We start from the raw sequence: 14,022 nt of genomic DNA on the forward strand, positions 1-14,022 counted from the left end.
ATCCTGATCAAATGCTAGCTGACGTCTTTCATTGCAGAGGAAGAAGCTGCTTCAAGCTGGCCCCAGATGATGAAATTCCTCAGCTTTTTTCCAAGTCTGAGTCCAGTCTTCCTAAGGAAGAACTTATTATTATTTGTTTATAGGATCTTGTACTTATTGTGGTCTCATACTGGAGGGGCAAAATAAATTGTGTTTTGGCTTTTTACGCCGACTAGGGCAAAGCCACCATGAGAGATCAGACCTCAGTTCATCTAATCCATACCCGCCTCCATCATACCAACAGTCAGAAAAAAAACGGCAACGACGCACAAATCTTTTACTGCAGCCTAACATTTCTCCACCTCCTGTGCTGATGTAGCTTCCCTAATAAGAAGAATGAGTCTACTTCTTTCTCTGAATGCCTTTAACTTTTTTCTTTTTTAATCTTGTTCCAGATCCTAACAATTACTATCATAGACGCAACGAAGTCATAACGACTGACGATTTGGACTTCAGGCACCACAGCTACAAAGAGATGAGGCAGGTAAGCCATGTAAACAGACATTACCTTGTTAAAAGAACCAAGACCTTATTTCAAATTCAGAACAGAGATCAAGAGCACGGAGCAATAAAACACCGCATGGAAACTGTGAGTCGCAGCGAGCCCAAGCTGTGTCCTTCACAAGAGCAAAGAATGCAGCAGAACAAATGAACTAAGCGCTTGGAGCTGCATAAAAATGCATAAAGCATCTTCAGGGTTGTATCATTACTTATTCATATAGTTGTCACAAACAGACGCCTGTTTGTACCAAGAAGGAGGACAGCTGTATTTGTCAGTGTGCACGGTGCGCCTGAGTGGCTGTGATGGTACAAACACTGTGAATGATAATCTCCTGTAATGCAGTTGAGAGAAGAAACATCCTGGGCTGCTGTTTTTCTTTCTAATAGGAAATATTTGTTAGATATTAGGTGTCCTTCTATGCTTTGTTGGTTTTTATCCTTTACGGCTGAAGTGTTCCACTCTGTGTCCAGGCTAAGCTGGGCTTTAAAAAGAAAAGAAAGGACTATTTTTGAAAGTCCTTTTCATAAGCATTTTTACCCTTGACATTTTCTTTCTTTGCCCAGGAGCCAGGTAGCATGACTCTCCCCACTATAGTACACAGCAGTCTTAATAGTTTTGTAACAGAAATGTAGAAGTCTCACGTAATGTACAAACCCCATGAGAGTAGCAGAGTCTAAAATCTATTTCTTATACTGCTTAATGGTTGTCCTTTTTCTTAAACCACAACCACAGTAACAGTGGGATGAAAAATAAATTCCTTAATATTCTTCAAAGTGGAAGATATTGTATCAATTCATATTATCCACACAGTGCATAAAAGAAGCTTGGTTTTCTATTGGGATCCGTGGCATATACAAGCAGAGTTTAAAAAAAAAAAATAATAAAAAAAAAATTCTTACGCTCAGTTTTTATACGTCTGTATGAGGTGGGGGGGGAGGAGGAAACACAAACATTCCTGTTTAATAAAGCAAGAATGCTTTGTATTGATTCTGGTAAATAATACTGTCCAGTTTTATTTATCCAGGGAATTCTCTGCTTTATTAGAATGACAGCAGGACTTTCACCCTCGTCTTGTAATCCTTCATCCCACTGAAAAACCTGACATTTGTTTAGCGATTTACTTGCTCGGTGAAGTCGAGATTTAACCTGCACTTAATTAAAACCCAGTCACACCTGACTGGCTAACCACTTCAGCAGCAGCTGAGCCCACGGATGCAGCAGCTCCATCTAACAACTGGTTGGTCTTTTTTACTGCAGCGGTACTTTGTGACCACTGACATCCATGTGGGTAAATGATAATTGTTGCTATTTTAATCTGTTCCTGTATGAGCCTGTCTTTATAATTGCTTTGTCTGCCTCTTCAGAGCTGGCTGCAAGGAAACCAAATAAGCTCTGTGACACATTTTTGGCAATATTGTCTTTGAAGATTTCAATAATGGGGTGCTTGTCTTGCTTAAGTACAACTATTTAAGCCAGTAGTAAAAAAATAAATAAAAATGGAAAGACCAAAACACATAAGCATTTTTAAAGCATTAGATAAGATTTAACAGTGTTTTTTTCTATAATTTTACCATCCACAGCACAGTGAACATTGTATTTGTTATGATGGAATTTCCTTACAGACTCAAAAATTATAGGTTTAGAGGAACTACTTTTCTGAAAACTAAAGGCAGTCTTTGTGTAAATGATATGCCTTCAAACATCACAATAGGTTTTTTGGATAATAGTAGTTATAAACTGATACTTTTCCAACTTCCTGCAGCAGGTGGCTGAGCTGCACTGCTAACTCTAGCTTGTATTTAAACAAAAATAGGTGTATGTCTGATTCCTGCCAGGTTGTTACTGTTGCACCCTATTTCTACACTATTCCCATGCAAAATCTTAGAGTTGGAAAAAATCTTTTTGATGGAGGTGGTGGTCTCCAATGTGTGTCAGAGTCTACCTTTGTCAGTTCGAGTTGCTCAGGATCGATTTATTTTCAAATTCATTTCAAAAATACTTTATCCCAAGGTGAAATGAAATGTTTTTCATACAAGTATTTTTTATAAAGTTCTTGTGAATGCTGATGCTGTGGGCAGTAGCAGTCAGTGTTGCAACAAATCAGAAGAGGCCTCAGACTGTAGGACAGTCTTGTGACTGTCATAAAACGACAACTGCTCAATATCCAGACCACAGTAATGATATTCCACAGCAAAATATCTTGGATGATCCCATCAGTTGCTGGCAAGCGATGCTAACCCAACACATCTGCTTTTTTTTCTTATGCTTTTTTTAAAATTTCTGCAGGACATTGGGACTTTTATTCAATTTATTTAGTCATTTCTGTAATAACGTATTGTATTTTTATTACCTTGACATTAATGTTCTATTTTTAGTCTTTGTAAAGCACTGTTATTACGTTATGTTTTTTTTTTTGTAATTTCCAATAAAAAAAATAAATAAATAACTTGGATTTATTAACTGTTATTTGCCAGTGCACTGTCTAAGTTCAAGCAGAATGGTTTTTCTCATTAGTGTCAGTTACTTGGATAGACTTATTTCATATTTTGTCAAGGTCTAATGCTTTATGATTTACCCTCCACAGCTAATGAAGGTGGTTAATGAAATGTGCCCCAACATCACACGGATCTATAACATAGGAAAGTCTCAAAACGGCCTCAAACTGTATGTCATAGAGATCTCCGACAACCCTGGTGAACATGAAGTTGGTGAGTGCTTTTAATGCTAAAATATGATTGAACTGAATAATGTGTTTGTTAGAGAAAACTAGAAAAAGATGATAGCCATCACAAATCATTTTGCGTATGCTTGTTATGCGTCGTGGGCAACGTCCAACTACTTTTTTCTCTCTCTTTTTCTTTTTTTTTCTCTCCTTTCCACCTGATGAACAGGTGAACCGGAGTTTCGCTACACAGCAGGTGCACACGGAAATGAGGTGCTTGGACGAGAGCTCCTCCTCCTGCTCATGCAGTTCATGTGTCTGGAGTATCTATCAGGCAACCAGCGGATACGTCACCTGGTGGAGGAGACCAGAATCCACCTACTGCCATCCGTCAACCCTGATGGGTACGAGAAAGCCTTTGAAGCGGTACGTCTGCAAAACACAAATTAGTGACCTCATTTCGTTAAATGGTCTGTAGTGAGAACATGTTTGGGTCTGTTGTGAGTAAATGCTTGGTACATGAGAACAAGTTTAAAAGATGCAATGGAATATGTGAAGTGAACCAGAACTACATCAGGCCCTGTGTTGTTTTTTTTTGCTATAATTTAAAACTGAAACATGTTTTAGTAATATTAGTGAAAGGGCAAGGTTAAAGACCATAACAACAAATTAGGACAAGTCAAAGCTGCAGAGAGATTGTTTTTTGTTGATTTGGTCATGTGGATTTCATTCAGTGAAGTATGAGAGGAAACAGATGCATCTTAAAAACAAGTATGCTAACAGCCTGTACTAAACCAATTTGAACTCAAGTTTATTTTGTGTCTTTGGTGCTTTCTCTTGTGTATGTCAGTTTCATCCGGAGCAGTTTCTATATAGCACATAATAGTATATTTGGAAATCACATAGTACAATTTTCTGGTCAGATTGTAATGTATTTATTTAAAGCATAAAACAGTACCTTGCAAAGAACGAAGCATATTATTTTAGATGCTTGTCACTTCTTAGCGTTTCTCGTCAAAGGAATTTAATGCTGTTTTAAATTAGGAAGTGTGACTTGTTTTTGTAAATGTTTTCCAGTTCAATGCACTTTAAAAAAAATTTGTTAAAGATGCTGTTCTGTTGCTCTATGTGGGGAAAAAAGCTGTGAAACTGGTTGTGACTTTTCATTGTTTCATTGCCAAAACAGGGGATGTGGCCCTGACAACACCTTTTTGACAAAACCTATTGAAATAATCACAGCACCCCCTGCAGAGCTAAAATGTACCCTTCCCCACTGTGATCTGTACAGTTCTTGTATTTTTCGCTAATACTCCTGCTTCACCTGTTTTGCATGACCCTTATGCCGCACATTTCAGTCACCATCTTCTTCATGTTTACTCTTTGACTCAGGGTTCAGAGCTCAGTGGCTGGTCTCTTGGTCGATGGACCAATGATGGCATAGATATCCACCACAACTTTCCTGATCTCAACTCAATTCTCTGGGAGGCTGAGGCAAAGAAGTGGATTCCTCGCAAAATGTTCAACCACCACATCCCCACACCAGAGTGGTACTTGTCTAACAATGCCTCGGTAAGTCGTACTGATCATCCGCTGTGCTGCATTGTATATTCAGTTAAAAATTTAAGCAAACCTAATGATCCAATTGCTTTCATCTAAACGTACTTGGCATACAACTTGTAGCTTATCAACGGCATGTTTAAAATTACCTTAATAAGAGTAACAAGTGATGTTTCTTTGGTTTCCACGTGATTTTTGAAACAAGACATATTTCCAAACAGTCAAATTCGTCTTTCAGTACAAGAGGAGAAGGGGTAAGAGTTTTATTTAATAATTTGGTGTTCAGGAGATGTACGGTGGTGAAGTTGGTTGCCATACAGCAAGAATGTCCCGAGTTTGAATCCTTGCATGGTCTCTGGAGTTTGCATCTCCTCCCTGGGCATGCGTGGGTTCTCTCCGGTTACTTCAGCTTCCTCCAACTGTCCAGAGAGGCTAACTGGTCCCTCTGAACTGCTCCCAGGCATAAGTGTGAGTGTGTGCACGGTCATCAGGTGTATCTCTGTGTTGCACTGATGACCTCTCTGTATCTACCCTGCTTCTTGGCCAGTGACCCCTGGAGCTAGGCAACACAATGCCCCCCTGCATAGACAAGTATGCAAGGACAAAGAATGAATGAATGTTTGGTGTTGAGTGGCACAGCAACAGGTGGGGGATGAGCAATTCACTCTGGTACTTCCTCTGCCATTCTTACGACTAGCAATTTAGCCATAGGAACCTGCTCTCCAACCCACATAATCTCAAACTATACATGTATGTAACACACATACGTATATATATGGGTGGCAAAAGGGTGGGCTCACCCTAGGGTGCTGTCGTGTTCTTTTCCTGCTTCTTTTTTTTCCTCCAGAAAAACAAACACATCTCACAGTGGAGATCATCAGCCGTTTGAAAAGGGTAAAGCAGTCACGAGGGCCCATCAGCACTTGTCTATTTCGGGAGAAGCGGATGATGAGTTTGCTCCGTATGACGAAGAGGCCGTGAGCTGAAATACACCGAGCGGGCTATTAAAAGCTCAGCCTCACGAGTGTTTTGACGTTAGCGGGAGCCATGGATGAGTCACACTGAGCCTCCAGAATAGCTGCTGCAGCTGCAGAGCTGGGATTCCCATCTGTGCACACAGAGCTGTGAATCCTATCCTTGTTTGCCCCGCTGACTGGCAGCGCTCGCAGATAGGAACGCAGGTTTCTTTACTTGAGCCCCAGCAACATGGGGAATTTCCTCCCAGTTGAATGCAAACGCTTGTTCGGTGTAAACATTTACCTATTAGAATGATTACTCTTGACATGCTTATGCAGCGCGAATTGTGTAAACAGCCTTTCTGATGGCTTTATCACTCCCCATTGAGAGCACAGATTATTTTAGCATGAGGGAGTTAAATTAGCACTCACACTGCTTACATGATTGTGCTAATTACGTTATCCATGCCTCTTGTGTGCCCCCGTTGTAGGTTGCCTTGGAGACACGAGCGCTGATAGCGTGGATGGAGAAAATGCCCTTTGTGCTGGGTGGGAATCTCCAGGGAGGCGAGCTGGTGGTGACCTTCCCATATGACAGAACTCGCTCCCAGGGGGTGACGAGGGAGCAGACCCCCACCCCCGATGACCACGTTTTCCGCTGGTTGGCCTTCTCTTACGCCTCCACCCACCGCCTCATGACTGATGCCAGCCGACGGGTCTGTCACACAGAAGACTTCGCCAAGGAGGATGGAACCATCAACGGGGCATCCTGGCACACTGCGGCCGGCAGTTAGTGTCCATATCCGGCGGCGGGTTTTGTCACTAATCCTAACAGTGCTGTGAAGGGTTTTTTTTTTTTTTTTTATGCTCCAGCTCCACGTGTAGCCTCTGAGCCGTTTCTTGCGGAGCACACATGAGAGCATCTGCAGTACTGTAACCCTATTTTTAGATTTTAGCCTCAAGTGTCATCGAGCAGCTCAGAAAAGCATCTCAAATTCTTTTTTTCTTGCTTAATTATCCTCACAGTTTCGCCCTGTATGTGAGCATTCGGATACATTCGGATATGTGTTTGTCTTTGCTGGCAGGTATGAATGATTTCAGCTACCTGCACACCAACTGCTTTGAGCTGTCGATGTATGTGGGTTGTGACAAATTCCCCCATGAAAGCGAGCTGCCTGAAGAGTGGGAGAACAATCGGGAATCTCTTCTTGTGTTCATGGAGCAGGTACAGAGTCAGTTCAGACTCTCTGACGTTCAGTTTGCTCCTCGCATTCCTCTTATTGAACCACTTAATTACAGTGCCTTGCTAATGTGTTCATGCAATTTGAAAAAAGATTTTATTCTTTTATTCAGCCTCCCGTGGCAATACTTTGTCATTTGTGTTCACTGCACCTCCTTTCTTCACTGCACAAAACTGAAAAGCTTGCTTCTTCCTCTTTGTAAAATATCTCAGGCTCAGTCAAATTGGTTGGAGAGCATCTGTCAACAGCTTTGTTAAGTCTTGCCACGTTTCTCAATTAGATTTAGGTTTGGACTTTGACTGGGCCATTCAAAAGCATGACTTGCTGTGATGGTAAACCATTACATTCAGTGGTTTAGGATAATTTTCCAGCTGGAAGTTGAATAACTGCCCCAGTCTTTGCAGCCTATAACAGCCTATACTCTTCCAGTATTGTCCTACATAAAGATGTATTCATTCTCCTATCAGGTCTGCTAAAGAAAAACATCCCTACAGCATGATGCTGCCACCACCATCCTCACAACTAATGCTCGTCTTGTTGACAGATTGCCCCACCTGAATCGTAAATCTCTGCAGCACTTCCAGAGATACCATGGGACTTTTGGCTACTTCTCAATGAAGGCCTCATTGGCCATACTGTCAGTTAATGTGGACAGCCACATTCACTTCTCCTCACAGTGACGCCACACTCTTCTTACTCTTTTCAGATGATGAACAGTACAGTGCTTTGTTGGATTTTCAAAGCTTGAGATTTCCTTTTAACGACAACAAGAAAAATGCACAAAATCAAATAAAGGTTTAAGTGGAAAAGTACTTTTGTAAAGGAGCTCTAAAAGTTCTTGTTGTCAAACACTTGAATCCTTAACCTATTGCCTTCTGAATTTTTTACTAAACAAAACTTACTTACTGTGCCTTGAAAGTTCCTTACTCTCCAAAAAGCATGGAAGCAGGAGGTTGTTTCTCTTTCAAGGATTTCTATATATCAAATAGAAGTTTTAAAGATGTGAGTTAGGCATAAAGGGATTGCATTTCCATTAGAAGCCAAAGAAACCCCCAAAGGAACTTTGCAAAGAAACTTACTCATTATGTCTTATTCTCTCTGGAAACACAATCTTCAGAGGATCTGCAATCCTGCCATGACACAGTTTGTATTTAAATATTGATGCTGCGAGCAGAGGAAGTGCATTTTGAGCCCTTACAGGGCTGTGTTCTTCCTTTGCTAAAGATCACAGAATCATAAAATATAAAGAATATAATAAGGATGCCTTCCAATACACAGGTGCATCGTGGGATCAAAGGTGTAGTCAGGGACCTACAAGGACGAGGAATAGCCAATGCCATCATCTCTGTAGAAGGCATTGGTCACGATGTTCGCACAGGTTTGTTGTTTTGGGATATTTTTGAAAAAACAAAAAAGAAAACTATGTTCTCTGTTGCTTGACATCAACATAAGAAAAACTCCTCAGAAAGGGGTTACTCCTGCTTGATGATATTTTATTGTGCAGAGGAATAAAATACCATAAATGAAAGCAGATGATGTTCTTAATCAGAACTGTAGGTTGGAGTCTGACTCAACTTCTGGTCTTAGCCAAGGCTGTGAAAGCCTCCAACTCTCAGTTTAACTATTGATTAGGCGTCCTCATAGTGATTTCTTCTGATGCCTGGAAAAATCCCCCCCTTTAAAGCTAAAGTGGTTTCGTACTTCGAGCGTGAAATCAAATTTTCAAAAGGACATTAAGCATCATTATTCCAGCAAATCAGAGCAGGTCACAGCTTCCTGTAGGAAAACTTTACTATCCTCTAACAAAATGCACAAGGATTTTAAGAGTTTATATTGTGAAGCCTCTGCTTTTTTCATCTGCATTGCTATTGATCCTGATTATGTTTTTTTTTTTTTTTAACAATCAGATTAAAATCCATTTTTGTAACGGGGGGAATCTTTCCTGTCGACTTTTTTTTTTTTTTTTCATTAAATCATAATCAATCATTTTTACAAATTCCACATTTGATTTATGAAACCGTTTAGTGCCTTTATATTCAATGTTGAATGTTTATTCAAGTGTAACACCAGCTGTTTACAGTAGTATGTAAGGACGGGTAGCATCATATTATTCTATGGTCATATATAGCCTTCTCTCTCTGAGAAGGCTTTAAACTCAAGAAGGATGTAAATTTAAATCTGCAAACCGACTTCTTAAACCTAAAATGCAAAAGTACAAAAGTTGAATCTACTTTTTTGTTTGGGTTTCTTCACAGCTGCTGATGGTGATTACTGGCGCCTATTGAACCCTGGAGAGTACAGAGTAACAGCCAGAGCTGAGGGCTACAGCCTCACCACTAAAAAGTGTGAGGTTGGCTACGCGATAGGGGCCACCAGGTGCGACTTCACCATTGGCCGGAGTAACTTGTTCCGAATCAGAGAAATAATGGAAAAATACAACAAGCAGCCAATCAGGTTGCCCGCCAGGCAGCTTCAGGCCCAAAGACCCAGAGAGAGACGCGTGGGAACATAATGACAACATGAGGAAGCCTGGGGGGGATTTAAAGAAAACATCTGCTCCAATGAGATCGGATTGGAGTCCAGGCCCAATTTTGGACATTTGTTAGGTTCCTTCAGAGTGTTGTCAGAATAATTTGTATTTGGTCGCTCAGATTATGAATGAATCTAATTGTGTGCAGAATTTGATCCGTGTGTTCTTAATAGACAAATCATTTTTAATAGTTAAGGTTAACATCCACACTGTACTGTCATGTTTTTTTGTGTTTCGAAGCAGTATAAAAAATGTTATTCTCTTTATTACGACAAGCACTAAAAAGTTAAGCTAAAGTCGCGTCAGATCTTATTTTTTTAAGCGAAAGTGAAATATGAATGATCAATGCAAAGCCTGTTTGAAATTGCCATTGTGTACATGCAGGTGCTGTGTAATAAATTAGAATATCATCAGAAAGTTTGTTCTAGTAATTCAGTTTCAAATTGAAACCTGGATTGTATAGATCCAATACACGCAGCTATATTTCCAGCTTTTGATAATGATTTTGATAATTATTGCCTGCCGCTAACTACAAAAATAGTTATGCCAGCTGCTTGTGCATGTCTTCTTTACCACATCTTTTCCTTCTATAATACAAAAAATTATATTTTTGTGTAATGTGAAAGTATTGTTGGCTGTACGCCACAACAGTCAACAATAACAAAAATAAACATTTAGAATATTCCGATTTGTGTGAGTTTAACTCATATAAAAATATGAGCGAAATATTTTTAATTAAATTACTTAAACTTTTTGTTCATATCGGTAAAATTCTAATTTATTGTGATGCACTACTACTTATGTGACACCGTAGTAAGTCATCATAAAAGCTTTATCATCTGCACTTTGGTATTTTTCTAAAATACTTTTTGCTTTTTAGTTGTTTTTTTTTTTGTTTGTTTTTTAATAAACCTTTGCTCAACTGAAAATAGTTGGTCTTTTGTGTGGATTTTAGTAGTAAAAATTACTCTAGAAACCATTTATTTTATGCATAATTGTATCACATTTTATTTTTAGGTCCATGTTTTTTGGTAGACTTGCAATTTATTAAATGAAATGGAAATAAAAATAAATAAAGAAAATATTTTGATCCCTAATATAGCTTGCCAAGTGACAATGTTAAGATATTCAATGCATACATATTCCAAAGCCTTGGATCCTTTAATACGTGACTAATTTTCAGGTTTTTTTTAATTGCGTTAAAATCACACAAAAAGAGTGATAATACAAGAAGCTCTAGTTAATGACTCATCGTTCTTTATGCCTTGTACATTTCTTCATTTGTACGTAAAGAGGTGTTGGTATTCTCATTACAGCTTTTTTTATTTTTTTTTTTCCAAAATGCATTTCTTAAAAATGTATCTAATAGTTGTACTGAAGAAGAATTGGGACAATGAATTTTCTGCATTTTCTGTTAAAATATCCAGCTCAAGGGAGCTTTAATTAAAAAAATAGAACATATTTGCAAATAATCATTGTGGCAGACATCTTCATCCATGTTGACAACCCCCAAGAAAGAGGAGAAAAAGAACTATGTGATACACTTAAAATGTTGTTCTGACTCAACATGTTGTTAAATGGTGAAACACTCTGGACTTATCAGTAAGTTGCTTTCTAAATGTATTTTAGTTTGACTACTGAGCCTCGTCAAAACACAAATTCTAACTTATTGAATATGTCAATATTCTATTGTTTGTTTCAAAATACCTAAAGTTTTTGTCCACTTAAGTGTAAGATATAAAAATGTAATTTTTTAGAATAAAAACATTTTTTTAGACACCTATTGAATGAGAAAGAAACTAAGATTGGTAGATTATGTATGAAAACATTAAGTTCCTTGGTGTCAACACTGTAAGTTGAATTGAGAATTGAAAAAGGTTGGTGAATTAAACTAACAACCAATTGCTTAAAGGAGACATTCATGAACTAAAATGCTCAAATCATTGGGTACGATTTGAGCAGCCCTCATTACAAAGAAGGTCCACCAACTGAATTAAGGTAAATACATTTGCCCTAAAAGATATTATCACACCTCTGATGTGAAAGGATCTCAGCTACATGTCCATAGCTTGGCTATAATGACTGTGGGTCATTTTAAAGATCATTTATGATTTCTGCAGAAGTGAGATTGCATCTTGGGAGTGTCAGGATGGAAGGACTCTAATTATCAGAGCTCTGCTGGGGCTTTTACGGATCACTGGCTTATTCTGACAACTCTGGCTTCCTTCTCTTTGGCCACCATGTAATTAGACGAAGACTCCAGCCTCCCTTATCTCCTCCAAAGTTATTGAACGAAGTCTCACACACCTGTCATCATCTCAAAGCACTGGACTGTGCGAGACTTGTCAGAAAGTGTTAATATTACAATGCTCTCTGCAGCTCAACATCAAAGACTGGGTGTGAAACAGGAGAAATACATTTGTAAGTCAGAGAGACAGAGCAGCCCTTGCTACTTTAAGCCATTAAACATTCATTTGGTAGTGGAACATCCTTGGAACATCCAAGGTTTTGTTGTTATTCATTAAAAACAAAACAAAAAAAAATTAATCTTAGGTTTAACTAACATCTACCTCAATGAAGCAGCTATAATATGTGTTCTAAATGGGCAAAGCAGATGTGTTTAATATGTATATTTTTTGACCTGGAGCGTTTTACTGCGTTTGTTGATTTTCAGTGACGGAAAGAAACAGTTGCCCAACTTTAGGCTGTTTTCAGAAAATCCTTTCTTCATAAATATTACATTAGTACAGTAGAATTTAAACATTGTTCTTTTTAGTTCTTGCTTCTGGTTGTAAAATCTAGTGGTTCTACATCCACAACTAATAGAACTGAACACAATTGTTGATGGAAAATAGCCACATAATCTGTGACAGGTCCCATCCCAACTTTACACAATATCGTGATGCTGGAGCCGTTATGCTTTTCATTGTTGACCAGAATGAAATTCATGTTTGAATGTTGTCTAACAAACCGTGTTGCACCATTTGCCTACAAGCTGGTTAGTGTGTTCGTAACTTCTTCAGGACATTGTTTTATATAACAGTGGGACTTGGTGGGGGTCTCAGGTCTATATGTTATATTGCTCAAAAGTAACTGAGCTTCTTTGATCACTCGTGACCTTAAGATTACCTGTGTATTTGCCTTTTTATTTTCATTTCAGCTGAATCGACTACTATTTTTCCACTTCTTTATTTTTCTTGTAAATTTTTAATCCAGGTATCCTGTTCTTCTGAAGGAAGCCTAGATTAACAACCTTATTCAGAAAGGAATGCTCAGTTTTCCAGTATGCACAACATCTGCTAACTTCATCCTTGAACAAGCACCACTTGTCTGACAGAATGACTGGTGGAACTATTCACTGGTGTTATTGTGAACTTCCTCCTTTCAATAATGATTCAGTTACACAACATCAGCAGTATGCATACGGTTGCATATTAGTTTTCTAATACTCTCCTAAACCTGCAACTGAATTATTTGCCTTGTAAATATGTGATTCCTCTCAAAAACACTGAATGTTCTGTATAGTCAAATTTGGACTGCTTTTATTTTGGAAAACTCGAACACCTTAGATTTCACAGCAACCTGCTGTGATAAGAGATACACCAAAAAAGCAAGCTGCAGTGCTGAATGTGTGTAAAACAAGACATATGCTGAAACAGTAGCTATTCTCATCTGTAATAAGAGCTTGTTGGACAAATTGCTGTCCAGACTTTTTCCATATGGGCTGCAGACACATTTGCTGCGAGTAAAGGGACGGGGGAGTTGTAGAGTTTGCACAATGTGCGGTGAAGCTAAAGTGGTCTGCAGCTTTGATATTAGGCAGATGTGCAGAGAGATAAGGGCTTTGTTAGATGTTGGTCAAGTCTTTGATATTTTCCAGCTCTGACCTGGATGTCAGGAAGGTGGGTCGCCATGGAGAGCTGCTGAGATACATCTCGACCTTCCTCTTTTTAAACGTAAGGGTCAGAGTGGACAGCTGCTTTAGCAAAGATTGAGATAATTTGTTTTGTTTTGTTTTTGTTTTTTTCTTTAAAAAAAATGATCAGATCAGGTTTCAGATTTTCTAAAGTCCAGCACTTGTTATATGGCTTGGAATGGTAACAATTTCAGACATAATTTTGCACAATGATTAATTAATACCTAAGAAGAAATATTCATTTCTAAAAGTGACACATCAATGAAATCCCATCCACGTTCACGTTAAATATAAAATGGTAGAAAGGACGTTTGACATTCTAATATATTTTTATTGGTTCGGTTAATTAGCATTCAATAAATACCTCATGACACAACAATAAAGGAAAAAAAAAGACTACAAAAAATAGTGCCTGGATCATAGCGGTAAATTATTTTAGACTGTTGATGGAGCTCGTGGGGACTGTTTCAATGCATTAAGTGCTTCTGTGAATCTGTTGCTTTCTTTTACAGTAAGAGGTGTCCACTTTTCAGTTCGCATTGTAGTTTATTTGACTCCCAGGGGGGTCAGTCGTCCAAGCGTGTTGAAGCCAACCATGATTAAGCCGTATGTCAGGGTC

The 14,022-nt window shown here is 38.7% G+C and overlaps 1 protein-coding gene across 1 annotated transcript in view; it reads left to right on the forward strand.

Moving 5' to 3' along the window:
* The window catches only part of cpxm2 (carboxypeptidase X (M14 family), member 2), a 31,906-nt gene extending 21,736 nt beyond the window's left edge, over positions 1-10,170 (forward strand). Inside the window, exons 8-15 of the mRNA XM_007570223.2 lie at positions 435-523; positions 3,126-3,249; positions 3,433-3,629; positions 4,593-4,772; positions 6,208-6,505; positions 6,802-6,941; positions 8,236-8,335; positions 9,213-10,170. Of these exons, the coding sequence (XP_007570285.1) occupies positions 435-523; positions 3,126-3,249; positions 3,433-3,629; positions 4,593-4,772; positions 6,208-6,505; positions 6,802-6,941; positions 8,236-8,335; positions 9,213-9,469 (1,385 nt within the window). The 3' untranslated portion in view covers positions 9,470-10,170. The remainder of the gene's footprint in view (positions 1-434; positions 524-3,125; positions 3,250-3,432; positions 3,630-4,592; positions 4,773-6,207; positions 6,506-6,801; positions 6,942-8,235; positions 8,336-9,212) is intronic.
* Positions 10,171-14,022: the final 3,852 nt, after the last annotated feature.

Source organism: Poecilia formosa, unplaced genomic scaffold, assembly GCF_000485575.1.
Source record: "Poecilia formosa unplaced genomic scaffold, Poecilia_formosa-5.1.2 Scaffold7, whole genome shotgun sequence".
Classification (NCBI taxonomy): domain Eukaryota; kingdom Metazoa; phylum Chordata; class Actinopteri; order Cyprinodontiformes; family Poeciliidae; genus Poecilia; species Poecilia formosa.